A 26,346-nucleotide genomic window follows, 5' to 3' on the forward strand; every position below is an offset into this window, starting at 1 on the left:
TGCTTGCCTTAATACTTATTAGAGAATTGAACTTGTAGTGGAAAACCCTGCAATAATAATTCTGGTCTGAGTTGCTTCACTGTTGAATTCTTTAAAACATTAAAAACTAAATCCCATTTGATGCGGTCTTCCATAAAATGGTGTCATCTTATGAAACCAGCATTACCCTGATATTCAATCCATAAGAAGACTTTACAAGAAAACTGTAGACTGATAACCCTTATGAACATAGATGTAAAATTTCTAAATAAAAGTTTAGCAACTCAAATCCAACAGTATATTTAAAGGATACTGCATCATGACTAAGTGGGGTGTATCCTAGAAGTGTGGGATTTGTTTAACATTTGAAAAATCAATCAGTATACTTTGCCATTACAGTGGACTTAAAAAAAGACCAGTCTGGGTGACAGAGTGAGATCCTGTCTCAAAAAAAAAAAAAAAAAAAATTAGTGTTCTAAATTATGGTGACATCATATGTTGTAATTAGTAAATATGTCCGTATGTATAAAATACATATTAAGGATAGAAATTTGATTTAGATATGAATATTTATGTAATTTGCCATATAACAGATTAAATGAGATCATTTATGATATTAATGAATTAATGAATGTGGTTAAATTGATAAAAATTCAACATTTATCATCTCAAGATACATATCTATCTCACTATATATAGATAGATATCTTGATATATGTAGTGTATATGTAGTGTGTGTGTGTGTGTGTGTGTATATATATATATACATGTATAGTATTATTTAGTTAGGTTCTTAAGAAGTTTAAAATACCAATTTGTGAGGATAAATTCCATTCATCAGGGCAAACACAGATCGCAGGTAGCCCTGGAGCTGAGGAATAGCTTTGATTTTTCGTACAATTTGTGAGTCCACAGCTTTCTGATCAATCTTGCACTGCTCTGTAGTCTTATAGTTCTCTTTTTCTGTGTCAGAGATCTCACCTTCCTGGTGTCTGGGCTTCTGCAACTGCTTCTCGAAGTGAGCATCAATAAGATGTTTTGGGATTTTTACATTGCTGATGCCAGTTTTGGTTGAGGTGGCAATGACAAATTTCTGGTGTGTTCAAACTCCACCTGATTAAGAGATATTTTTGAAAGATTGACAAAATTCATTTCTGGTAAAAATTCTCGGCACACTAGGGATAGCAAGGAATTTTCTCAACTGGATAAAATAATCTTTGAAAAATATTACAATTGACATATTAATGATAAAAGACTTATTGTTCTCTCCCAAAGACTGGGAATGAGGAAGAATGCCCACTTTTACCACTTCTGTTTAACGTTATGTACAGGAGGTCCTAGCCAGTGCAGTAAGGGCATGATAAAGAGAGAGGTATCCAGATTGGAAAGGAAGAAGTAAAAATTGGCTTTATTCGTGGATAGGAAAACCTAGGGAATCTGCAAAATAAGTTACTAGAACTGTAAGTCAGTTTAATGAGGTTGCAGCATACATTATCAGTATGCAACATGTTTGTACATATAAGCAATGAACAATTGGAAATTGAGATAAGTTGAGATTAAAAAAATACCATTTAAAATAGCATCCAGTGAGAAGAGACACTTAAGGATAACTTTGATAAAAGATGCCTAAAACCTATATACTAAAAACTATAAGGCATTGCTGACAGTGATTTTAAGAGGCCTAAATAAATGGAAAAATATATTGTTTTCATTTATCAGAAGACACTCTTGGTAAGATACTTTTCACAAATTGGCCTATAGATCTGCTGATGCTATTCCAATCAAAATCCTAACAGCCTTCTGGGGGATAGAAATTGGCAAGTTTCTAAAATTTTTATGAAAAACAGAGGACTTAGAATAGTCCAAACAACTTTGATAAAGAATGTACCTGCTCATGCCTGTAATCCCAGCACTTCAGGAGGCCGAGACTGGTGAATCATCTGAGCTCAGGAGTTCATGACCAGCCTGGGCAACATGGTGAAACCCTGTCTCTACCAAAAATACAAAAAATTAGCCTGGTGTGGTGGTATGCACCTGTAGTCCGAGCTACTTGGGGGGCTGAGGTGGGAGGATCACTTGAGCCTGGGAGGCAGAGGTTGCAGTGAACTGAAATTATGCCACTGCATCTCCAGTCTGGGTGACAGAGTGAGACCCTGTCTCAAAAAAAAAATTAATGTTCTATATTATGGTGACATCATATGTTGTAATTAGTAAGTATGTCCATATGTATAAAATACATATTAGTGATTGGGGTAGAAATTTGATTTAGATATGAATATTTATGTAATTTGCTGTATAACATTAAATGAGATTATGATATGTAATTAATGAATATGGTTAAATTGATAAAAATTCAGCATTTTTTATTTAAAAAATAACACTTAGCAAGTGAACCTCAGAAAAATGCTGCTTCTCACTTTCATCTGTAATCTTACTTCAGTCCTAATCAAAACTCTCATAGCTTTTTATGTGAAACATGAAAAGCAGAACTTATAATTTATATGGAAATGCAAAGAATCTAGAAATAACCAGGTCAATCTTGAAGAACAGTGGCAGAATGGAAGGATTTTATTGTATGTCAAGAGTTACAAAATTACCACGTGATATGGGTGATATTGGCTTGTCATAAAATGAATAGACAAGTAGAACAGAATAGAGAGGCTACAGGCTGGGTGCTGTGGCTCATGCCTTGTCATCCCAGCACTTTGTGGGGCCAAGGCAGGAGGATCGCTTGAGCCCAGGAGTTCGAGACCTGCCTGAGCAACATAGCAATACTTCCATCTCTACTAAAAATAAAAAACATTTTGGCTGATGGCATGGTGGCTCAGGCCTGTTGTCCCAGCTGTGCAGTAGGCTGAGGCAAAAGTATGGCCAGGAGGTTGAGGCTGCAGTGAGCCGTGATAGTGCACTCCAGCCTGGGTGACAGAGTGAGACGTTGTCTCAAAAATAAAAACTAAGGCCAGACGCGATGGCTTACACCTGTAATCCTAGCACTTTGAGAGGCCGAGGTGGGCAGATTGCCTGAGCTCAGGAGTTCGAAACCAGCCTGTGCAACATGGCGAAACCCCGTCTCTACTAAAAATACAAAAAATTAGCCGGGCATGGTGGTGTGCGCCTGTAATCCCAGCTACTCTGGAGGCTGAGCCACGAGAATCTGTTGAACCTGGGAAGCTGAGGTTGCAGTGAGCCGAGATTGCACTGTTGCACTGGGCGACAAAGTGAGACTCTGTCTCAAAATAAAATAAAATAAAATAAAAGAATACTGTAAACAGATTCAAACATAAATGGACTCTTGATTTGACAGAAGTGGCAAAGAAATAAAGAAAGAATGATCTTTTCACCAAATGGTGATAGGATTATTGTACATCCATATGGGAAAAATAGAAACTTTATTCGTTTCTCACACCATATATGGAAATAATTTGTAGGTACGTTATACACCTAATTTTCAATGACTAAACAATACAGCATTTAGAAGATACAGATAAATGTATACAGGATCTCATATTAGGAAAAAATTTCTTAAACATAACAGAAGAAAACCAATTATTAGGGAAAAGATCAAGCCATTTGACAACTTTAAAATAAGAAATTCAGAGGCTGGGCACGGTGTCTCACGCCTGTGATTCCAGCACTTTGGGAGGCTGAGGTGGGTGGATTACTTGTGGTCAGGAATTCGAGACCAGCCTGGCCAACATGGTGAAACCCCATCTCTACCAAAAATACAAAAATTAGCCAGGTGTGATAGGATGTGCCTCTAATCCCAGCTACTCAGGAGGCTGAGGCACAAAAATCGCTTGAACCTGGGAGATGGAGGTTGCAGTGAGCCAAGATTGTGCCACTGCACTCCAGCCTGGGAGATAGAACGAGACTCTGTCTCAAAAATAAATAAAATAAAAGCAGATATTTGTAATATCTAAGGACCTATATCCAAAATATATAAAGGTGTCTACAAATTAATAATAAACACTCCTGTAGAAAAAATGAGCAAGAGTTTTAGAAGCATTTCATAAAGGGGAATGCTGAACAGCTCATTTGTAGTTGGGGAAATCCAAATTAAATCCATGATGAGATTCTACTAGACACCTGCCAGAATGGTTATTATTACATGCCTCTACTAATACCAACTATTGATAAAGACAATGAACAATGGGAAATCTCCTACACTGCTGATGGGGAAATAAATAGGTGTAACCACTTTGGAAAATAGTTGGGCAGTATCTACTGAAGTTGAAGATTCATAGCCCTTGATCTAGCAGTTTGACTCCAGAGTAACAAGCAGAACTGTATTATATAAGAATATTTACATGATTCTCACAGTATCTAAAACCTGAAAACAATCCCAAATGTCTAATAACAATAGAAGAATAAACAGTAGTATGAATATTCAGTGAAATAACATACCACAGTGAAAATAAATGAATTACAACTGCGTGTTTCAGCATAGATGAATTTTACAAATATAATGTTGAAGGGGAAAAACTCCAGGTAAAAGAATGTGTCTTTGATTCCATTAATATAAACTTTTAAAGTAGGCAAATTTTTTTTTTTTTTTTTGAGATGGAGTCTTGCTCTCTCGCCCAGGCTGGAGTGCAGTGGTGCGACCTCGGCTCACTGCAAGCTCCGCCTCCTGGGTTCACACCATTCTCCTGCCTCAGCCTCCCGAGTAGCTGGGACTACAGGCACCCGCCACCGCACCTGGCTAATTTTTTGTATTTTTAGTAGAAACGGGGTTTCACCATGTTAGCCAAGATGGTCTCGATCTGCTGACCTCGTGATCCGCTTGCCTCGGCCTCCCAAAGTGCTGGGATTGCAGGCGTGAGCCACTGTGCCCGGTCTAAAGTAGGCAAAATTAAGGTATGATATTTAGGTGTTATACTTTGACATTCAAAAAAGGAAAGCAAAGAGGTAGCTATCATTTAAGTGCCTTTTTTATAGGAAGGGGAGGGATTGTGATTGAGAAAGGGTTCTGGAATTGATAGCACTGTTCTATTTCTTATATGGTGTTTACATGGATGTATAGTTCTTAATATGTATTGAGTTGTATATTGTTTATGTACATTTCTTTATAAATGTTATATTTCATTATAAAGAGATCCAAAATGCCTACAAAAATCAGAGGAAGAGGAGCATGGTGTGTTAGTGTGCTGTATTAGCATGGCAGTTCTTGTAGGTCTTCTAAGTGTAATGCTATTCATTTATGGTGCAACTACTATGGACACTGCTAGGAGTGAGGAGGTAGAATATAGGCAATTAAAACAACTCCATCTCTCTAAGAGGTTACTGTCAATTTGATAAAACAGGTATATGGTAAAAAGATACATATTTATTGTAATTTTAAGTCCCACAAGTAACTGAATTCCTGTAATGTTTTAAGTGTCATGAACAAAATGCTTACTGAGAAGCCAGAAGACAGAGTGATAGAGCTAGGGGACTTGGGGAAGGTAATATATATTAGGAGGCATTTCAGTAGAAATGAGGAGACCATTTCTTTGTTAAAACTGATTTCTGTTCTTGGCTCCTGTCAATGAATATGTGCTACTCAGCTTCTCCCCTTAATTCCACCTTTTCCTGCTGAGTGTTGTTCTTTTTTTTCCTGAGTTTCAGGGGAAGAGTAGGAGACTCTCTAGTATCATTATAAGGGGAAATAAAGAGGTGCTGTATCTTGGATCCCAGGCTGTATAAAGGAATCAAGTGAACAGTGGGCCAGTGAGTGTGAGGGATCAGTATTTTGTTCTTGCCTTTGTGGGGAGTCTGTTTTCATGGCTTCACTTCTACTAGTCTCTGCCAATGATGGTCCTGGTTTTTAATTCCCATGCTATTTTATTTATTTACATATATTCTTGAGAGAGAGGGTCTTGCTCTGTCACCCAGGCTGGAGTGCTGTGTCTTGATCATAGCTAACTGTATCCTTGATCTCCCTGGCTCAAGCGGTCCTTCCATCTTAGCCTCTGGAGTAGCTAGGACTACAGGTGCATGCCACCATGCCCAGCTAAAGCTTTTTATATTCTGTAGAGACAGGGTCTTGCTATGTTGCCCAGGCTGGTTTTGGGCTCCTGGCCTCAAGAGATCCTCCCACCTTGGCATCTGTATTGGGATTATAGGTGTGAGCTACTGCATCTGGCTCCCTACCCCATTTTTAGTATGTTGTTGTCCTTCCAATTTAAAACATGTCATAAACAGAACTGAACTCTACCCCTCTCAGTCAACTCCTTTTATGAACTCCCCTATTTATTGGAAGCTCCATTTCTCATTTTTTCCCATTCTGGTGACAGATTAACCATTTCCTACTTATTCACAGTTGAAATTTTTAAATTGTCTTTGATTGCCTGTGAGAGATTAAGAGAAATATGAATAATCATTCTTGGTATCTTAAGAGTTTTTTTTTTTTGAAGTACTGTACTGTGTATTTTGTAGCTATTATTTCAAAAGGAAAAGATGAAAAGGGACCTTTGCTTAGTATAATGCTTAGTTTATGGAGGCTTAGAAAATCCTTAAAAGATTATTGATAGAAGTCCAAGACGTCTTGCTTGCCCTAAAGGCGCTTTTGTTTTTGTCTTATAATTAATGCGTGTATAAAATAATTAGCTACACTGAACAAGAAAGTTTTTATTAAATGTGTGGTAGAACTTCTTAATACCACCTTCACTGGGAGGGCAAGCCTCAAAAGACATACTTGTACATACTTACTACACATGCTACCTATTTCCTTTCCTGTTTTTTCTCTTAAGCACCTAACCATATTCCAACACATTTTCCGTATTCGTCATATTGCCTGTCTCATCTTACTTCCCCCCAAAAGCTACCTGAAAGCAAGGATTTTTGTCAGTTTTATTCATTGTTGTATCTGCAAAGTCTGATATGTAGTAGAAATTCAAATATTTGAATGCATAAATGAATATTGGTGTCTAGAAACCTTTGTGCCATCTCTACAAAAAAGTTAAAATTAAAAAATTAGCCAAGTGGTGTGTGCTTGCAGTCTCAGCTATAAGATGAGGCAGTGAGATGATCTCTTGAGTCAGGGAGGCCAGGGCTATGGAGAGCCATGATGGTGCCAGTACACTCCAACCTGGGTGACAGAGTCTCAAATTCTGTCTCAAAATAAAAAACAACCCAGAAACATTGGTGAATTATGTTATAAAGGAGCTAAATTTTAAAAGGTAGTTGACAGAGACTGCAGCTGGCTAATTGACTCAATCACTTTCTAGCTTTGTTGTCCCCACCTCCCACCCCCTTTTTAATTTTTAAACCTTTATTCAAATTTTGTGATTGTGCCCGTATGTTTACCTCAGGAGCCCCTTAGACAAAGTTGTTCTTTACCCGTTGTTATTAATGTTCAGAGCAAATATACTACTTACGAAAATCAGGTAGCAGCTTAGATTCTGCTTTGTCATGAAAGATTAATTGAAGTAAGTATTTGAATTAAGTATGAATGCCACTCAGTCATATTTTATGTGACTCTAGGTGAAAGGTTTTGGGTCTTTGGCTTTGAACCAGCTACATGTCCTCTGTGAGGACTAACCATTAAAATGCAGAAATACATTTGCTTCACTACGGCTGCTCTATGGGAATGGGCAGTTTACTTAAAGAATAAAACCGGTAGTGCTGGGCGTAGTAGCTCATGCCTGTAATCCCAGTGACTCAGGAGGCTGAGGCCGCAGGATTGCATGAGGCCAGGAGTTCAAAACAGGCCTGGGTAACATAGTGAGACCTGGTCTCTAAAAAGAAAATTTTTTTTCTTTATATTACCTTTAATCAACTCTTAACAACTAAACCTTTTTTTAAAGACCTAAAATTTATTTTTAAAGACCTGTGCAGGCATGGTGGCATGTACCTGTAGACCTAGCTACTTGGGAGCGTGAGGCAGGAAGATCACTTTAGCCAGGAGGCTACAGTGAGCCATGATTGTGCCACTACTTGGACAACAGAGTGAGACTTGTACTCTTAAAAAAATAAATAAGTAAACCCAGGAGCCTCTTAACCTAGATCTTCTTTTTAATTTAGTTAAGTAATCAATGCATGTTTTCCTTTGTGCACATTTTTTGGGGGATTATTTATTAACAAGTAAAAATGTATATATTGGTCTATAACATGACATTTTGATGTAAATTGTGGAATGGCATACAGAACTTCTTGATAGTATGATTTTACCTCAGTTGGGTTTCATTGCATCTATATCGATATAAGTGTTTTTACTCCTGTACTGAGTTCAGGTTGTCTTCTGATTACAATTTGTTATTAGAATGCAGTAGTGACAGCTTGGTCTCTGGAGCCAGATAGACAGGATTTGATTCTGGTTCTGCCTCTCACTGGTTGGACATCCCTGCACCTCAGCTTTTGTACCATGGGAATGATACCTACCTCAAGAGTTGTTGGAGTTAAAACACATGAAGTGCTTAGCACAGGTGCTTAGAACAATGCTTAGAACTATTGAATAATAAGGTTCAGTAAATGTTTGTTGTTATTATTTAGGAAATAAAGTGTGATTAAAAGTTATCTTTTTGACTAGGCACGGTGGCTCACAACTGTAATCTGGCACTTTGGGAGGCCAAGGTTGGGTGGATCACTTGAGGCCAGGAGTTCGAGACCAGCCTGGCCAACATGACAAAACCCCATCTCTACCAAAAATATAAAAATTAGCCAGGTGTGGTGGCATATGCCTGTAATCCCAGCTACTCAGGTGGCTGAGGCATGAGAATCTCCTGAACCTGGGAGGCACAGGTTGCCATGAGCCAAGATTGCGCCACTGCACTCCACCCTAGGTGACAGAACAAGACTCTGTCTCAAAAAAAAAAAAAAAAAAAAAAGTATTTTTTCAGTAAGATCTTCTCTGACCCTAAATATAATGGCATCTCTGTTTTAATTCTTCATTCCTTAATTACCTTGATGTGTTTTTCTACATGGCTTACCATTACTTGATATTGCTGTGTTTTTCTACATGGCTTACCATTACTTGATATTATATATTTATGGGTTTGTCTTCCCCTACTGGATTTTAAACTCTGAGGGCAAGAACTTTGTTTTATTCATAGCTGTGTTCATTCTAATGCCTAAAACAGTATCTGGTTGATAGCTGGTGTTCAATAAATATTTAAAGATGAATAAATTAAAGTATATGAATACCACTAAATGCCCTTTGTTTGGGGAGGGGGTCGTCTATTTGATTATTTTAATGAGTTACTGCCTTTTGTGAGGGAGCGTATTTTGTTTTGGCAGTGCCTCAGTATTGATCTTTTGTTGCCAAAAGTACCTAAAACCTTACCCTTCTTTTTTGTTAAGCTATATGTGAAACAGAGCCTGAACAGCCTGTTCGACATTACCCATTATGGGTAAAAGTAGAAGGTGAAGTAGATCCAGAACCAGTTTATATCCCCACGCCTTCTGTCATTGAGCCTATGAAGCCATTGTTATTGCCTCAGCCAGAAGTTTTATCTCCTACTGTGAAGGGCAAACTGCTCACTGGAATTAAATCTGCTCGGTCGTATACTCCCAAACCCAATCCTGTGGTAAGTCTGGAATTTAATCTTTTATTACAAGTTACCAAAGTCATGTGTAAAGATGGTGTGTTTCAACCAGGTTTTTGGTTGATATTTTGTGAATCATTTTGCTTTCAGTAATATGTTTATAAGATATCTTCCTTTCTGGTTTAATCAGTTGAGTGCTGGCACTTTAAAAATGTCTTAAAAGTAGAAATGAGTAGTAGTAATTTTAAAAAATAACCATCTTCAAGAAGATCATAGAAACATAGGCTTTTTTACATGGCTTGGAAAAAGTTTTTTAGAGATACTACTACTGTATTGTAGAATATTAGTAATCAATATAAGCAGTGTATATTATTAGTAGAAAAACATTAGGAAAAAGCCTTTAAAAGCTTTTAAAAGCAAATTTAAAAATGCATAATAATATCAGTAAAGTTTAAGATTTAAAGTAACAGTTGATATAATATGACTGAAGACTGGTAAGTAAAAGTAGGAAGTTATTCATTGTGTTAATGGCTTAAGCAAGTCTTATTATCAAATCCATGTGTCCTCCTAGTCCATTAGATTGAAGAAAAATCCTATACTATGATGCTACTGAATATGTTCTCTGTAGCAGAGCTATTATAGTATAAAACTGTTTTGGTCTGTGATGAAATAAGCAAGGGTAGGCCGGGCGCGGTGGCTCACGCTTGTAATCCCAGCACTTTGGGAGGCTGAGGCGGGTGGATGATCTGAGGTCAGGAGTTCGACACCAGCCTGGCCAACATGGTGAAACCCCGCCTCTACTAAAAATAAGAAAAATTAGCCAGGCGTGGTGGCTCGTGCCTATAATCCCAGCTACTCGGGAGGCTGAGGCAGGAGAATCACTTGAACCTGGGAGGCGGAGGTTGTGGTGAGCCGAGATTGCTCCACTGCATTCCAGCCTGGATGACAGAGCAAGACTCCATCTCAAAAACAACAACAACAAAACCTGAAAAAGGCAAGGGTTAGGGCCGCTGATCTCCACGCAGTCCAAATTCTGCATATAATTTTCAACTCCTCCAAAACTGAACTCTTAATAGTGTACTGTTGACTAGAAGCCTTACCAATAACATAAACAGTCAACACAGTTTTGTTATATGTAGTATATACTGTATTCTTACAATAAAGTGAGCTATAGAAAAGAAAATGTTACTAAGAAAATAATAAGGGAAAGAAAATGTTGTTACTATTCATTAGTGGATCATCATAAAGGTCTTCATACTATCTTCACATGGAGTAGTCTGAGGAGGAACAGGAAGAGTTGATTTTACTGTCTTGGTGACAGAGGTGGAAGAAAATCCATATGTGAGTGGACCCACACAGTTCAAACCTGTGTTATTCAGGGGTCAGCTGGATAGAAAATAAGAGTAAATATTTAGAAATTTCTACAGCAAGTTGATTAGACTGAATCTAATATTTAAAAACCTTGCATTTTATATGTTTTTAGTTTTTCTAGTAATTTATTGTATTTACTAAAGTATCAGTCTATGATGGACTGGTAATTAACAATGTATCCTTCACCATAGATAATTTGAAATGCACTGCTCTGGTATGATCTGAAATTTCCTGATAGAGAACTGGATCCTTTCTGAGTGCCCTAAGATTCGGCACATATGAACTGTACTTGTGCTGTTTGATTTGAAAGTTTGCATTAAAAAATTTTGACTATTGTAATACAAAAAAAGATGAAACATTCGTTTTGTTTTGGAGTCTAGGGGAGTTTTTCCCACTGTATGGAATATTTTTTTGTATGAAATTTACAGATTCGGGAAGAGGACAAAGATCCAGTCTACTTGTACTTTGAAAGTATGATGACTTGTGCTCGAGTTCGAGTATATGAGCGAAAAAAAGAGGACCAGAGACAACCATCTTCCTCCTCCTCCCCATCTCCATCATTTCAGCAGCAAAGTTCATGTCATTCTAGCCCTGAGAACCATAATAATGCAAAGGTGAGTTTCTTGTTGCATAATTTCTTTTTAACTTCTAATTCCCTGTTTTTGGTATTAAGATTTGTATTACTATCAGAATAATAATTAATTATCCTACAGGGCAGAGAAGTCATACATGACATGTATAACAGTTTATTCCTCTACGTACCTATTGTATGATATGTCCCTTATGGTTATTACAAGTATTATTCTTCTTGGTTGGGTGCCGTGGCTCATGTCTCTAATCCCAGCACTTTGGGACGCTGAGGCAGGCGGATCAGTTGAGCCCAGGAGTTTGAGGCTAGCCTGGCCAACATGTTGAAACCCTATCTTTACTAAAAATACAAAAAAAAAATTAGCTGGGCCTGGTGCCGCATGCCTGTAATCCCAACTACCTGGGGCGCTGAGGAACGAGAATTACTTGAACTTGGGAGGTGGAGGTTGGAGGTTGCAGTGAGCTGCTATCATGCCACTTTACTCCAGCCTGGGTGACAGAGTGAGATTCTGTTTCAAAAAAAATGTATATTATTCTTCCTTTTTCTTTTCTTTTCTTTTTTGTTATAATAATCTTTTATTTATTTATTTATTTTGAGATAGAGTTTTGCTCTCGTTGCCCAGGCTGGAGTGCAATGGTGTGGTCTCGGCTCAGTGCAACCTCTGCCTCCTGGGTACAAGCAATTCTCCTGCCTCAGCCTCCTGGGTAACTGAAATTACAGGTGCCTGCCACCACGTCCGACTAACTTTTTGTATTTTTAGCAGAGACGGGGTTCCACTATGTTGTCCAGGCTGGTCTCGAACTCCTGACCTCTGATGATCCACCTGCCTTGGCCTCTCAAAGTGCTGGGATTACAGGCGTGAGCCACTGCACCCAGCCACATTTGCATCCAGTGCTTTGGGAGGCCAAGGTGGGCTGATCGAGACTAGCCTGGCCAAGAAGGTGAAACCCCATCCGTAGTAAAAACACAAAAAATTAGCCGGGTGTGGTGGTGGGCCCCTGTAATCCCAGCTACTCGGGAGGCTGAGGCAGGAGAATCCCTTGAACCCAGGAGGCCAAGGTTGCACTGAGCTGAGACCACACCATTGCACTCCAGCCTGGGCAACAAGAGCAAAACTTTGTCTCAAAAGAAAAAATAAAAAATGTAATTAAGCAGTGGTTATCAAGAAAGTTAACTCAATAATAGGGACTAGTTTTCAAATATGCACCCTGTACCAACAAAATCCTGTATGATTTACACAGTCGTTCAAGCAAACACAAGAAAACTGGTTCAATTTCTATGAATTATCAAGAGGAAAGGAAAAATGCCCTTCTATCAAATAAATCAGATTTGAATGACAGCTTTTTTCAGTATAATAAAGACATACATGCACACAATAAAGACAAAATATGTCTTCCCATTCTAAAACACTTCCCCTTTTAGTCCGTTATATGCTTTGCATAATCTTGTGTGGTAAGTCTTTGCTGCAACTGATAATATTCAAAGTAAATCCCTCCTGGTTTAGTGTTCTAAGAAGCCAATAGTTGCAGCAATTCGAGCATTAAGTGTACTTCCAGAATCTGTAATATTCCAATGCTGTTACCAGGCAAGTAAACGCTGAGGCTGTGAAAAGAAGAAACTATGTTATAAGTCATGTATTTGTGATTATTTTGCAGAGATAAAGAGAATGATGTTATCTTTAAGTGAAGAGCAAAAAACAAAGGACATCCAACCAATTTTCTATCCTGCATTTTTCATTCCTTGGAAAATTAAGGATGAAAAACATTCTTAAGGGCAGCATTAATGCCAATTCTTCTTAAAAGCGCCTGTATTTTAAAACAGAATAAGGATGACAGTAATTTAAAAATGTAAATTATATATCATTTAGAACCTATAAACAGTATTTAAAATCATTAACATTAGCATTATTAATGACCACTTTAATTATAAGTTGTAATTTCAGATCTCATGATAAATAAAAACTTTACCTATATTAAAAAATTATATAGTTAAGCTAGTAGCATAAACATCTATGTATCTATGCAGAGAAAATTTTAATTGCCTTTTTAGTATATTTTAAAATAATTTCTCTCATAATTATTTTAAACATTTTAATAAAAACTTTAAAATAAACTCAGTGAGATAGAAGGAAAGACAGAAAAAGCATCAAGTTTTTAAAGTAGTTAATATACTACTTTTACTTTGTTACATCATTTTGGATAAAAAAACTGTTTTCCCAGCTTTCAGGAGGTAGGTCTGGCTTTTAGGGACTTTTAGGGACTCCCTAGTCTTCAGTTTGTTTAAAATACCCATGAATGAATTTTTAACAAGGACAAACTTCTATGAATAAAGACACAAGAAATTAGTTTTTCAAAGTAAAGTTATTCATAGCATATAATCCTAATTATACACTACGCCATTTGATTCCAGTACTTACTGAAACTTGGTTAATAAGATCATTTTCTCAATTTTAAGAAATGGGATTAGGCATCTCTTAAACATGTGGGGAAGCTGGATATTTGAGAAGTAAAAACACGAATAAGGGTTTCTTGTCTTACTGCCACTGGGCAATTATACATTCTCCCATTTGATCCTGCTGCTGTTTACCATGTGTCAGGTAGTGTGCCAGTGTGCTGTGCAATTACATGTACTACCTTAATTAACCATATGAGGTTGGTGGTATTATCCCTATTGCACACATGAGGCAATAAGGCCTAAGCTATATTGCTAGCAAGCAGTGAAGCCAGGATTTAAGACTAAGTATACTTGACACCAAAGGTGTCTTTATTTATTTATTTATTTATTTTTAAAGAAAAAGCACCTAAAATCCATTTTGTTATCCTTTTTTTTTTTTGGAGACGAATTCTTGCTCTGTCCCCCGGTCTGGAGTGCAGTGGCGCAACCTCGGCTCACTGCAAGCTTCGCTTTCCAGTTCACGCCATTCTCCTGCCTCAGCCTCCCGAGTAGCTGGGACTACAGGCGCCCGCCACCATGCCCGGCTAATTTTTTGTATTTTTTAGTAGACACGGGGTTTCACCATGTTAGCCAGGGTGGTCTCAATCTCCTGACCTCGTGATCCGCCCGCCTCAGCCTCCCAAAGTGCTGGGATTACCCACGTGAGCCACCGTGCCCGGCCTGTTATCCTTATTATATCTTGTGACACCTGAAACACTCAATCTGTCATTTACTTGAGCCACTATAATGCTATCTAGATGGTTATATCCTCTGCTAATGCAAGAGCTGATAAATTTTTAGATAACCAAGTGAACACTTACTTATTGTGAGGTGGGAGGTATTTTAGTCCTTCATTCAAATGTGATGTTTATCCTCTGTGGCCTGTCTAGGGAGACATTCTACGTATATGTAAAATGCTTAGGTCAGCATGTGCCTGGTACATTATAAGTACCCTGTAAACACTAGCTTTTGTTATTATCTGCTCAGAACAAAATCTGCTATTAATACATTAACTACGTAGATTAAATGGAAACTGCCATTATCCTACAGCCCTTGCCTCCTTGGCAGCAGTGTTCTGGGTCATAGGCTGGTGTCTGATCCAAGATGAACCATTCAGACTCCTTTCCTAGGATTTTAAAAATTGGAACTAAGGGCTGCTCTGTCTATGGAGTAGCCATTTTTTTATTCCTCTACTTTTCTTTTTTCTTTTTTTAAAGACGGAGTCTTGCTCAGCCACCCAGGCTGGAGTGCAGTGGCGCTATCTTGGTTCACTGCAACCACCATCTCTGAGGTTCAAGTGATTCTCCCATCTCAGCCTCCCGAGTAGCTGGCATTACGGGCGGGTGCCACCGTGCCCGGCTAATTTCTGTGCTTTAGTAGAGACGGGGTTTTACCATGTTGGCCAGGCTGATCTTGAACTTCTGACCTCAGGTGATCCACCCACCTCGCCCTCCCAAAGTGCTGGATTACAGGCGTGAGCCACAACATCCAGCCTGTTCCTCTACTTTCTTAACTTGCTTTCACTTAAAAAAAAAATTGGAACTAAGGAAAGAGGGCAGTCTCTCCTGATTAGTGAAAGTGGAATGATAAAAGAGTCTAGGTGGCAGTCTTTCCAACCCATGGAGGATTATATGAGAAACTGAGACACACATTCACAGATAATTTAAATAATAAGTTCTGATTCCAGTTACCCTTGTAGTTAGGCTACACCTCTTCCCTTTCCATGGTTCAGCTGATGGCTGGGGGCTCCACCTTCGCTTGTACTGCCACCTCAACATCAGTGGTGACTCCCCGGAAAACCACTAAAGGTATAAATCAGCAGTTTTCTTTTAAACAGCAATTTGTTAATGACAAAAACAAAAAAATTTAAATGTGCGTATCTTTTTGACCCTAAATTGTAAGTGTACATAGCATGAGGGCACAAAGATATGTGCATGTATGTATGTTTACTCAAACATACGCATATATATAGCTGTTCAGTGCACTATTGTCCTTACTAATGAGAAATTGGAGGCAGAATGCCTGTTAATAGAGGATTTGATAAATTAAAAAGTATTATTCTTTCTGATCCTGGAGTAATTTTAAAAATTCTAGTTTTATTAATTTGTCTGTAATTATTGGGGTGTGCATCTTTCCACATTGGCAAATTTTGTTTCTTTCTTTTTTTTTTTTTTTCGAGATAGGGCCTCACTCTGTCACCTAGGCTGAAGTGCAGTGGCACGGTCTCGGCTCACTGCAGCCTTCAGCTCAAGCGATTCTTCTGTCTCAGCCTCCCAACCAACTGGGACTATAGGTGTGTGCCACCATTTGTGGCTAAGCTTTTGTATTTTTGGTATAGATGGGGTTTTGCCTTGTTGGCCAGGCTGGTTTGAACTCCTGGGCTCAAGTGATCCTCCTACCTCGGCCTCTCAGAATGCTGGGCTTGCAGGCATGAGCCACCGAGACTGGCCTCAACTGGTGAATTTTCTGAGTAGCTGTAGTTTGTTTCATTTAACAGTAAATATGTTTCCCTCTTTAAAGTACAATGTGAATTTTTTTCTTGATGACTCAGTCTCTATCAAGGACATTAGGTAGCAAAACTATGTGTTTTTGCCCAGGGTTTTATATGATAGTAATGTAGAGGTGCATGTGGATTGAAGCTGTTGACATTTCAATCATTCTAATGATTTAAACTGTGAGAGATTTAATGCTTGTGTCCAAGTTTCTGTGGGTGTTGAATATATGTTAAGTTAAAGTATTTCTGTGTTACTGTTTCCTTCAGGAACCTGATTCTGAACAGCAGCCCTTAAAACAACTCACCTGTGACTTGGAGGATGATTCTGATAAATTACAAGGTCAGAATGAAAACTATATCTTAACATTTGATAAAAATTATTTAGGTCTAGATTATAGTAATAATGGGAGAAAACCCAAACCATCAATTCAGAATATGTCTGCCTACCCTGTTTCAAACTTATGCCAAAAACAGGGACAATAAGTAAAAGTTTTTTTTCCCCATTATTTGGTCTGTTAACACTCCTGCTCTCAAAAATAAAAGAAAATTCATTCATGTTGATAAAGCATGTTGTTGCAGGAGACATTTAGGATGAGGTCAGTGAGTTTTTTTTTTTAACCTCTTTCCAAACCCCAGTAATATTGGCATCATTAGCCTTTGGTCCTCCATCACTGCCACCTCTGGGGAAATCTAGAAGGAGAAAGGAAGGAATATTACTGTGATTTAGCTGGCAGAGGCTACTGTCAGAATTACTTTGATGACAGGTAGTGGTCAGGTGGTTACCAATTTGTTTTTGGTTATGCTTCCTGAGACTTCTGACACTCAAGCAGCAAGGCTTCCTAACTTCTTAAAAAACGTCATGGTACATACAAATAATTACAATGTTTCTATAGCACATTGAGGTAAGTGGAGGAGGCTGCTAGGGTGGAGGGAACCTGCCTGAGAGCATGAGCACCCTGAGAGGATTATGGGGGCCCTTGACATGCCGGTATACTCATTGGGAAGCTGTGCTAAAGAAATCCAGGAGTCTAGTGAAATATATGTCTAGTCAACATGTTGCCATGGAAAGAATACTTTGGGGAGTTGAGTGATCTGCATGCAGTGTAGAAATGGAGCAATCATATCTAGAAGCACAGAAGTAATTCAGAGGTATTTGCAGTAGAAATTAGAGGTAGAGTGCACTTAAAATCAGAATACTACAGCTGGGCGCAGTGGCTCACGCCTGTAATCCCAGCACTTTGGGAGGCCGAGGCGGGCGGATCATGAGGTCAAGAGATCCAAGACCATCCTGGCCAACATGGTGAAACCCCGTCTCTAGTAAAAATACAAAAATTAACTGGGCGTGGTGGCACGCGTCCGTAGTCTCAGCTACTCGGGAGGCTGAGGCAGGAGAAACACTTGAACCTGGGAGGTAGAGGTTGCAGTGAGCTATCACGCCACTGCACTCCAGCCTGGCGACAGAGCTAGACTCCGTCTCAAAAAAAAAAAAAAAAAAAAAAAAAAATCAGAATACTATTTTTCTTGCTGTTCTTTTGGATTGACTCTAATCTGTACATGTTTCAAAGCATCTTGCAAGTAGTTTCACTTTGCCTGTATGTATAACAAAATAGTAACCTATACCAGTGAAGCTGGTCATAGGTTTGTTTGCAAGCTAACTCTAATGTAATAATTGTGGCATTTAGAGTAGTGTTAAGGGAACTACCTGTTAGAGCCCAGTCAGCAGGATAATGAGGACTATTGTAGTCTTATTCTCTGGAACTTTTTCTTCCTGGAAAACTCCCAAATTGTGAAAGTTGATACATTTTAAGTTACTACTGTGAAAGAACATGAGAATGTGACAGTTTTTTTCAGAGTTTTATACAAAATGCTGTGATGCAGAAATAATCTTTCAACTTTTTATTTTTTATTATTATTTTTCATCAGAAAAGAGCTGGAAGTCTTCCTGCAATGAAGGGGAATCCTCTTCTACTTCTTATATGCATCAGAGGTCACCTGGTGGTCCCACCAAACTGATTGAGATCATCTCAGACTGCAACTGGGAGGAAGATCGGAACAAGATTTTGAGCATCTTATCCCAGCACATCAATAGCAACATGCCACAATCACTTAAGGTGGGCAGCTTCATCATTGAGTTGGCTTCTCAGCGAAAGAGCCGGGGTGAGAAGAACCCTCCTGTTTATTCTTCTCGTGTGAAAATCTCTATGCCATCATGTCAAGACCAAGATGATATGGCTGAGAAATCTGGATCAGAGACTCCTGATGGTCCATTGTCCCCTGGGAAAATGGAGGATATCTCTCCTGTGCAGACAGATGCCCTGGATTCAGTGAGGGAGAGATTACATGGAGGCAAAGGTCTGCCTTTTTATGCAGGGCTTTCTCCTGCAGGGAAGCTTGTGGCCTATAAACGTAAACCCAGTTCAAGTACATCTGGGCTTATCCAGGTGAGAATTATCTTTAATCTGGGTATAGCACCTTTGTATACCTAGGTAGTATCATGATTTTTCAGAGCCCCTTATGGTCCTGATATCCTTTATCTTGACATTTCCTGGGAACTGGGTGACAAAATTATTATCTCTTTTTGTAATAGGCCTAGTTTAGATGCATACCTAGAGTGAATTTTTGTCACATTTATGAACAGAAACGTAGAGCCTTGTGTTAGTTTTAATTTTCTTTCTAATGTTCCCAGAAAGTTGCTCTTCATAAACTTTGTTGCCTGCGGGCTCTAGTGATACTTTGACAGTAAAGCAAGGGTAATCAGGGATTCAGTCTAGCTCTTGGAATTTATTATTAGCAGATAGGTTTCAAAACAAAACCATGGTTAGAACGGTAGGTGTAAGGGGAAGATGAAATTGACTTAAAGATAGGCAATATATGTTTAGAAACTTGGGGAAAATTTTAAAAATTTTTATTTATTATTTATTTATTGCAATCTTGGCTCACAGCAACCTCTGCCTCCTGGGTTCAAGCAATTCTTTGTGCCTCAGCCTCCCAAGTAGCTGGGATTACAGGCATGTGACACCACACCTGGCTAATTTTGTGTTTGTGTGCGTTTTTTTTTGTTTTTTTTTTTTTGTTTTTTTTTTTTAGTAGAGACGGGGTTTCGCCTTGTTGTCCAGGCTGGTCTCGAACTTCTGAGCTCAGGTGATCCACCCACCTTGGCCTCCCAAAGTGCTAGGATTACAGGGGTGAGACTTACCAGACTCCCTAAAATACAAGCATGGAAATTTTTTGTTCTCTTCTGCCCAGGACTCACAAAGCCACCATAGAATGTGTCTGCATAAGCAGTCAGGCAACTGTAAACTTTGGGGAGGCTACAGAGTAGGCTTCAGCGCAGTCCCAAGGGATCCGGGAGGGGTATCTGACCTATTTCTGTATAGCCTGAAAAGTTACAGTAAAGTCTACTTTCAGGGGGAATGATCACATTCTTTGTACCAAACTCGAGGCAGAGATATTCTTGATCTCTGTGGGAATAATCACAATTTAACCAAAGTAGCAAAGAGTAATTTTGTTTTGTGTTTCTGAAGATGGAGTTGCTTGCTGTAGCTAGTCTCCTCACCAGTTCCCTGTTAGAGAGTAGATTCTACCTCACTCCATCTCCCCCAACCCCTGATTTTTAAATGGTGAAAAGGAAATGTAGAAAAGGTTATCTTCTCTAGAGTTGCCTGGCAATATGACCTAGAGAACATGGGTAGAGACTTGGGAAGTTTTTGTTTTCTTTCTTTAAAAAAAAAAAGAAAAGAAATCAACCCCCACAAAAAACAGCTGTGCTGGTACCCATGATGGGCAGTCTGATAAACTCAGGCAGCAGAGGGGATCTTTACTTCATTTGTTGGTTCACTTTCTTCTGACTATTTAGTTAATTATGTCTAGAATAAGAATGAGTTTCTACCAACATTCAGTTTGAACCCATGTTTTATCCAAGAGATGAAAATAATATTTTCAAAGCTAAGCTTTTTGAAAATGAAAAACTGTGAGGTAATTGTGGCTTAGGTTATTGCAACAATGATTGTCTTATAACTTAAAGTAGATTTCACTTATATTTTTCAAATATGAAGGATGCTTGAAAGGACCCTTGTGTGAGAGCTTCATTATGTCTCTCTGGTCTTATCAGAGAGATTCTGTGGGACACTCATTTTTGCTGATGAGGTTAATAGCTTAACCAGAATGGCTTATTTACAAGGAAAACAATTGGATAATTCTAGTTGTTTAGATTTGATGATAACTTTCACATAACTAGGATGCAGAAATGATGAGTTTCCGATTCTCTATTTTCAAACTACAATATGAAGGAGATGAGATTAGTTCAGAATATCAGATGACAGCATTTTTCTACCTCCTGATTACTCAGATTATTCTAAATGGAAAAAGTCTACTTCTTTTTCCCTTTTAAATCTGAAAAATAGACTCATGAAAACTTGTAAAAATGAAGCCCCTGTCAAGGGAGAGGAGTTAGCAAGAGAATTTTATCTTTACAGAATTTCTCTTTGCCACTTGTTTCAGGTTAATGGTAAGAGTTACCCGCAGGCTAAGTTGCTATTGGGACAGATGGGGGCATTGCATCCAGCCAATAGGCTAGCTGCTTATATCACAGGCAGGTTGCGACCCTCAGTCCTGGACCTCTCAACCCTCAGTACTGTCATCTCCAAGGTAGCATCCAATGCCAAGGTGGCTGCATCCAGGAAACCACGTACCCTGTTGCCTTCAACATCCAATTCCAAAATGGCATCCTCCTCTGGCACTGCAACAAATCGCCCTGGGAAGAATCTGAAGGCGTTTGTCCCAGCAAAACGGCCAATTGGTAAGTTGGGGTGTATGTATGGTTTGGAAAGGCCTATGACTTGGTGGTGGGACAGTGGGTACAGGTATGGAGGTTGTAAAAATTAGAGAAATATGTACTTTGGCATTATTCTTGTTGTCTGTCTTGCCTGGACTTTTTTGATTGTTTGGGGTTAACTTCTGATAACCTGCAATATTAGATGAATTGAGTTGTTTTATAGTTATTTTCTTGGTTTTATATATATTTTTTATTTTTTAATAACACTGACCCGAAGGCAAGTTTTATAGTTATTTTTAAGGTGTTCAGACTGGTTGTTATTAATGTAAAAAAGACTTAGGATTTTAATTTTGTTTCTAAAAAGGGAAGACATTTAAAAATAGTTTACTATTATACTAAATTATTTACTAAAATATTTTACTAAATTAAAAATAGTTTACTATTTTCCTGTGAGGACTGGTGTTTTTGGCCTCTTGTTGAACTCTTGCTGGTGCTATGTAAATGCTTCTGTTGATATTTCTTAAACTTATGAAACCAGGGAGCTAGCAAAAGCTAGTGGTGTAAGTAGTATAGGCTTAAAGTGGAAAGCTCCTATAAATACAATTTTGGAAGTGTTGATTTATTCCATTCATCTCTGTTCTATGAATGAAAATCTCTCTTTTCCTTAACATTTAAATACTGAAGTCTGTAATAAATTACCTTCTTGAAGCATTTGTGTTTTAGCATTGAGAGTATCTATAGTTGGTTTATTGAATTCCTCTTTTTGTTGTTTCAGATCTGTTAGGAATGTTAGGTAAGAGTGTCAATTGAAATCTCTGGTTGAACGGTTAGAGTTGTGTGAAGATAGAAGATATTTATTGTTTGCCTTAAAACCTATTTTGGCTGGGCGCGGTGGCTCACTCCTGTAATCCCAGCATTTTGGGAGGCCGAGGTGGGTGGATCACGAGGTCAAGAGATAGAGACCATCCTGGCCAACATGGTGAAACCCCATCTCTACTAAAAATACAAGAATTAGCCGGGAGTGGTGGCATGCGCCTGTAGTCCCAGCTACTTGGGAGGCTGAGGCAGGAGAATCACTTGAACCCAGGAAGCAGAGGTTGCAGTAATCCGAAATCGTGCCACTGCACTCCAGCCTGGTGACAGAGTGAGACTCCATCTCAAAAAAAAAAAGAATCTATTTTACCTTTTATTAAGGCAGCTTCAGTTGTGATTAAGGGGAGTAAAAAAAGCAATCCTATCCTGATCTGTTTGGAGAAATGTCTTTATATATTTTAGGAATATGTAATACGTAAGCATCTCATAATAGCACAGCTGTAAAGAGGTGAGAGTGCTCAGACAGGAGGAAATGGTAGAAACAAGTTTTTACATTAGAAATTGGGGGAAACAAACCCTCTCATTTTCTTTTATCTGTTTTAGGTGACGAAGTTTTTGCTACTGTATTGTCTTTTTAGTATCCTGACAGTTTGAATATATTGCACAGTCAAAAGAATTTTAGTAGGAACACTCTATTTAATTTTTAAATTTTTCTTTCAAGACAGAGTCTTGCTCTGTCTCCCAGGCTGGAGTGCAGTGGCACTATCTCATTTCACTGCAGCATCCACCTCCCGGGTTCAAACCATTCTCCTGCCTCAGCCTCCTGAGTAGCTGGGATTACAGGCAAGTGCCACCATGCCCTGGTAATTTTTGTATTTTTAGTAGAGACGGGGTTTCACCATGTTGGCCAGGCTGGTCTCGAGCTCCTGACCTCGTGATCTGCCCACCTCGGCCTCCCAAAGTGCTGGGATTACAGGTGTGAGTCACTGTGTCTGGCCTGGAGCACTCAATTTTAATCCCTTTCTTGTTAGAACTGAGGTTTGTTTTTGGTCAAGGCAAGCGTTTGATTTCTGAGAGTAGAAATAAGCTCAGATGCTGGGTGTGGTGGCTCACACCTGTAATCCCAGCACTTTGGGAGGCCCGAGGCAGGCAGATCACCTGAGGTCGGGAGTTCAAGACCAGCCTGACCAACATGGAGAAACCTTGTCTCTACTAAAAATACAAAAATTAGCTGGGTTTGGTGGTGCATGCCTATAATCCCAGCTACTCGGGAAGGCTGAGACAGGAGAATTGCTTGAACCCGGGAGACAGAGGTTGCAGTGAGCCGAGATTGCGCCATTGCACTCTAGCCTGGGCAACAAGAAAGAAACTCCATCTTAAAAAAGAAAAAAAAGAAATTGGCACAAATAATGCAGGTAGGTAGTACCTGTAAGAAATTGACCCAGTGGTGCACAATAAATGTCGGTAAGCACAGTCACTAAGAGGATAAAATATGAGAACTGAAGATTTTTGACCTGCAAATTTCTATTTGCAGCGGCTCGACCCTCTCCTGGTGGTGTGTTCACACAGTTTGTGATGAGTAAAGTTGGAGCCTTGCAGCAGAAGATACCTGGAGTTAGCACACCCCAAACCCTGGCAGGGACACAGAAGTTCAGTATCAGACCTTCTCCAGTAATGGTCGTCACACCTGTGGTTTCTTCTGAGCCAGTTCAGGTGTGCAGCCCTGTGACTGCTGCTGTCACTACTACCACCCCTCAAGTGTTTTTAGAAAATATTACTGCTGTGACACCTATGACTGCTATTTCTGACGTGGAAACTAAAGAAACTACTTATTCTTCTGGTGCCACCACTACAGGGGTTGTTGAGGTCTCTGAAACTAATACCAGCACCCCTGTAACATCTACCCAGTCTACAGCCACTGTGAACCTTACCAAAACCACTGGGATAACTACCCCTGTGGCTTCAGTTGCTTTTCCTAAGTCTTTGGTAGCATCTCCTTCAACCATAACTCTTCCTGTTGCTTCCACTGCTTCCACCTCCTTAGTCGTGGTGACTGCAGCTGCATCTTCCTCCATGGTGACCACACCAACTTCATCTCTGGGCTCTGTTCCTATTATACTCTCAGGAATTAATGGGAGTCCACCAGTGAGCCAGAGACCAGGTAAGGCCTAGATGTTACTAGCTGCTTTATTTTACTGTACACCTATTTATATAACTTTGTGGTTGTGATAGGATTATAGATATATCAGGATAACAGTATAGGTATTTCTATTGTAACATGATACATGTATTCCTGAAAACCTCTGCATGCTGCAAAACTGAACACTAAAATTAATAGAGCTCATGGTTAATACGGGATTGGGATAAATCACTGAAAATATATGCGGTTTTGTAAGCAGAACATTAATAACAATAACTGATAACCTTGAGAGATAACTTGAACAATCTTGACTGATAGTTTAGTGGAGCTGGAGATTGCGACTCAAAATACTCAAAAACATTAAAATGGAAGTGGTGGCTGAAGGATACTGAAGTAATGCAGGTAAGACTGGAGCTCTGAGCCACTAACATGGGCATGGGAGGAAACATGACCTGTGTGCTGAGAGCTAGGGGTGCACATCTTTGAGGAGGGAGCCTCAAATGCAGGTGTTCCTTTTGTGGGGTGTGGGGGGTGCTGCTTTTTAATTAGAGACAGATGAGCAGACTTCATCTCCTTTTGTCTAGTAAAAACCACTAATGAATCAGCACCTATTTAATTGCTGGACATGAACTGATTGAAATAGAAACAAGGAGGCATATTTGTTTAGGGCTCTAATATTTTTATAAACTTTTTAGTTAAAGTATTTCTTTTATTGGCTTAGGTTGAGTGAATTTGAAATAGGAATATCCTACACTTTGTGTAGTTTTTATATCCAGATGCAACTAGCTAAAGTAAGTGGTTCTTTTAATCTACTCATAGAGGAACTAATATGGAAAAGAGCAAGAGACTTTGCAGGATTTGAGGGGAAATAATTAACCAATAGCAATTCGGTCTTGGTTATTGATGTTTTCTCTTAAATATTTTTGCATTTAGTGATGTGGTCCAAATTCCTCTCTGTCTTTTATGGGAGAAGAGATTGGGAGTTAGTTTGTAAGTTGAAGTTCTGTTGAAGGGAAAAGTGAATCTATATATATATATATATGTGTGTGTGTGTATTTATATATATATATTTTTTGAGATGGAGTCTTGCTCTGTTGCCCAGGCTGGAGTACAATGGCAGGATCTCAGCTCACTGCAACCTCTGCCTCCTGGGTTCACATGATTCTCCTGCCTCAGCCTCCCGAGTAGCTGGGACTACAGGTGCATGCCACCATGTCCGGCTAATTTTTTGTATTTTCAGTAGAGACGAGGTTTCTCCATTTTGGTCAGGCTGATCTCAGTCTCCGTGATCTGCCCACCTTGGCCTCCCAAAGTGCTGGGATTACAGGCGTGAGCCACCACGTCCGGCTTGTGAATCACAATATTAAATGTGTCTGTCTTGTGCTTCTTCCCATAAATATGCCCATAAATCATGATTAATCTGATAGATAATTTTGGGAGTGAAGTCATTAGTGAAGCTACTTTGATTTCCTATTGAATCTCAAGGTGCATATCTGTTATATTTTAACAGATCATGTCTTCTAAACCATATGGATTCCAGCCTGTTTCTGTACTCTTAATTCTTTCATGAAACAATATAGTAGTTTATTCTTCTGTAGTTCTGTTGTTTCTCAGACTTCAGTTATTCAGGATATGCATTCACATATTTTGCTGAGTCCCATCTGTGCTGTCACCTACCTAATATTTTTATTTTAATCAACTGCTTTTTTATATGTAAATGTGTGTGTGTGTTTATTTATTTATTTATTGAGACGGAGTCTTGCTCTGTTGCCCAGGCTCGAATGCAGTGGCACCATCTCAGCTCACTGCAACGTCCGCCTCCCAGGTTCAAGTGGTTCTCCTGCCTCAGCCTCCCGAGTGGCTGGGATTGCAGGTGCCCGCCACCACGCAGTGGTGTATATTATATTTTTAGTAGAGACGGGGTTTCATCATGTTGACCAGGCTTGTGTCAAACTCTTGACCTCATGATCGGCCTGCCTTGGCCTCCCAAAGTGCTTAGGATTATTACAGGTGTGAGCCACAGCGCCTGGCTGTAAATGTGTTTTTAAAAGAGACAGCATTAACTGGAAACCAGCATTACTCGGCATTACTCGGCATAATAGAGGTTAACCCTATAAAGAAATATACTGGAAACTATAATAATTAAAAAATCATTAAATTCCTGTTAGCTACTATATATTCTGAGCACATGGCTTTGCTGTCTTTTTTTTTAAAGAAGAAAGCTAGAAAATACTAGAGTAATATTAAAGATATATCATCAAAGACTGTACATAAGATATCTTCTATAAT

The 26,346-nt window shown here is 39.0% G+C and overlaps 1 protein-coding gene across 30 annotated transcripts in view; it reads left to right on the forward strand.

The window, feature by feature from the left end:
• The window catches only part of MGA (MAX dimerization protein MGA), a 152,673-nt gene that overhangs the window by 99,287 nt on the left and 27,040 nt on the right, over positions 1-26,346 (forward strand). For 10 of the 30 annotated variants that reach the window (XM_055363433.2, XM_063698490.1, XM_055363435.2 and 7 more), the window contains 6 exons: positions 9,259-9,485; positions 11,243-11,428; positions 16,598-16,670; positions 18,254-18,771; positions 20,831-21,128; positions 23,452-24,078. In XM_055363433.2, the coding sequence (XP_055219408.2) occupies positions 9,259-9,485; positions 11,243-11,428; positions 16,598-16,670; positions 18,254-18,771; positions 20,831-21,128; positions 23,452-24,078 (1,929 nt within the window). Of the gene's footprint in view, positions 1-9,258; positions 9,486-11,242; positions 11,429-16,597; positions 16,671-18,253; positions 18,772-20,830; positions 21,129-23,451; positions 24,079-26,346 lie in introns of those variants that run through there. The other 20 variants (XM_055363441.2, XM_055363443.2, XM_031007796.3 and 17 more) reach the window with 12 other exon arrangements.

The sequence above is a fragment of the Gorilla gorilla genome, chromosome 16 (assembly GCF_029281585.2).
Source record: "Gorilla gorilla gorilla isolate KB3781 chromosome 16, NHGRI_mGorGor1-v2.1_pri, whole genome shotgun sequence".
Classification (NCBI taxonomy): domain Eukaryota; kingdom Metazoa; phylum Chordata; class Mammalia; order Primates; family Hominidae; genus Gorilla; species Gorilla gorilla.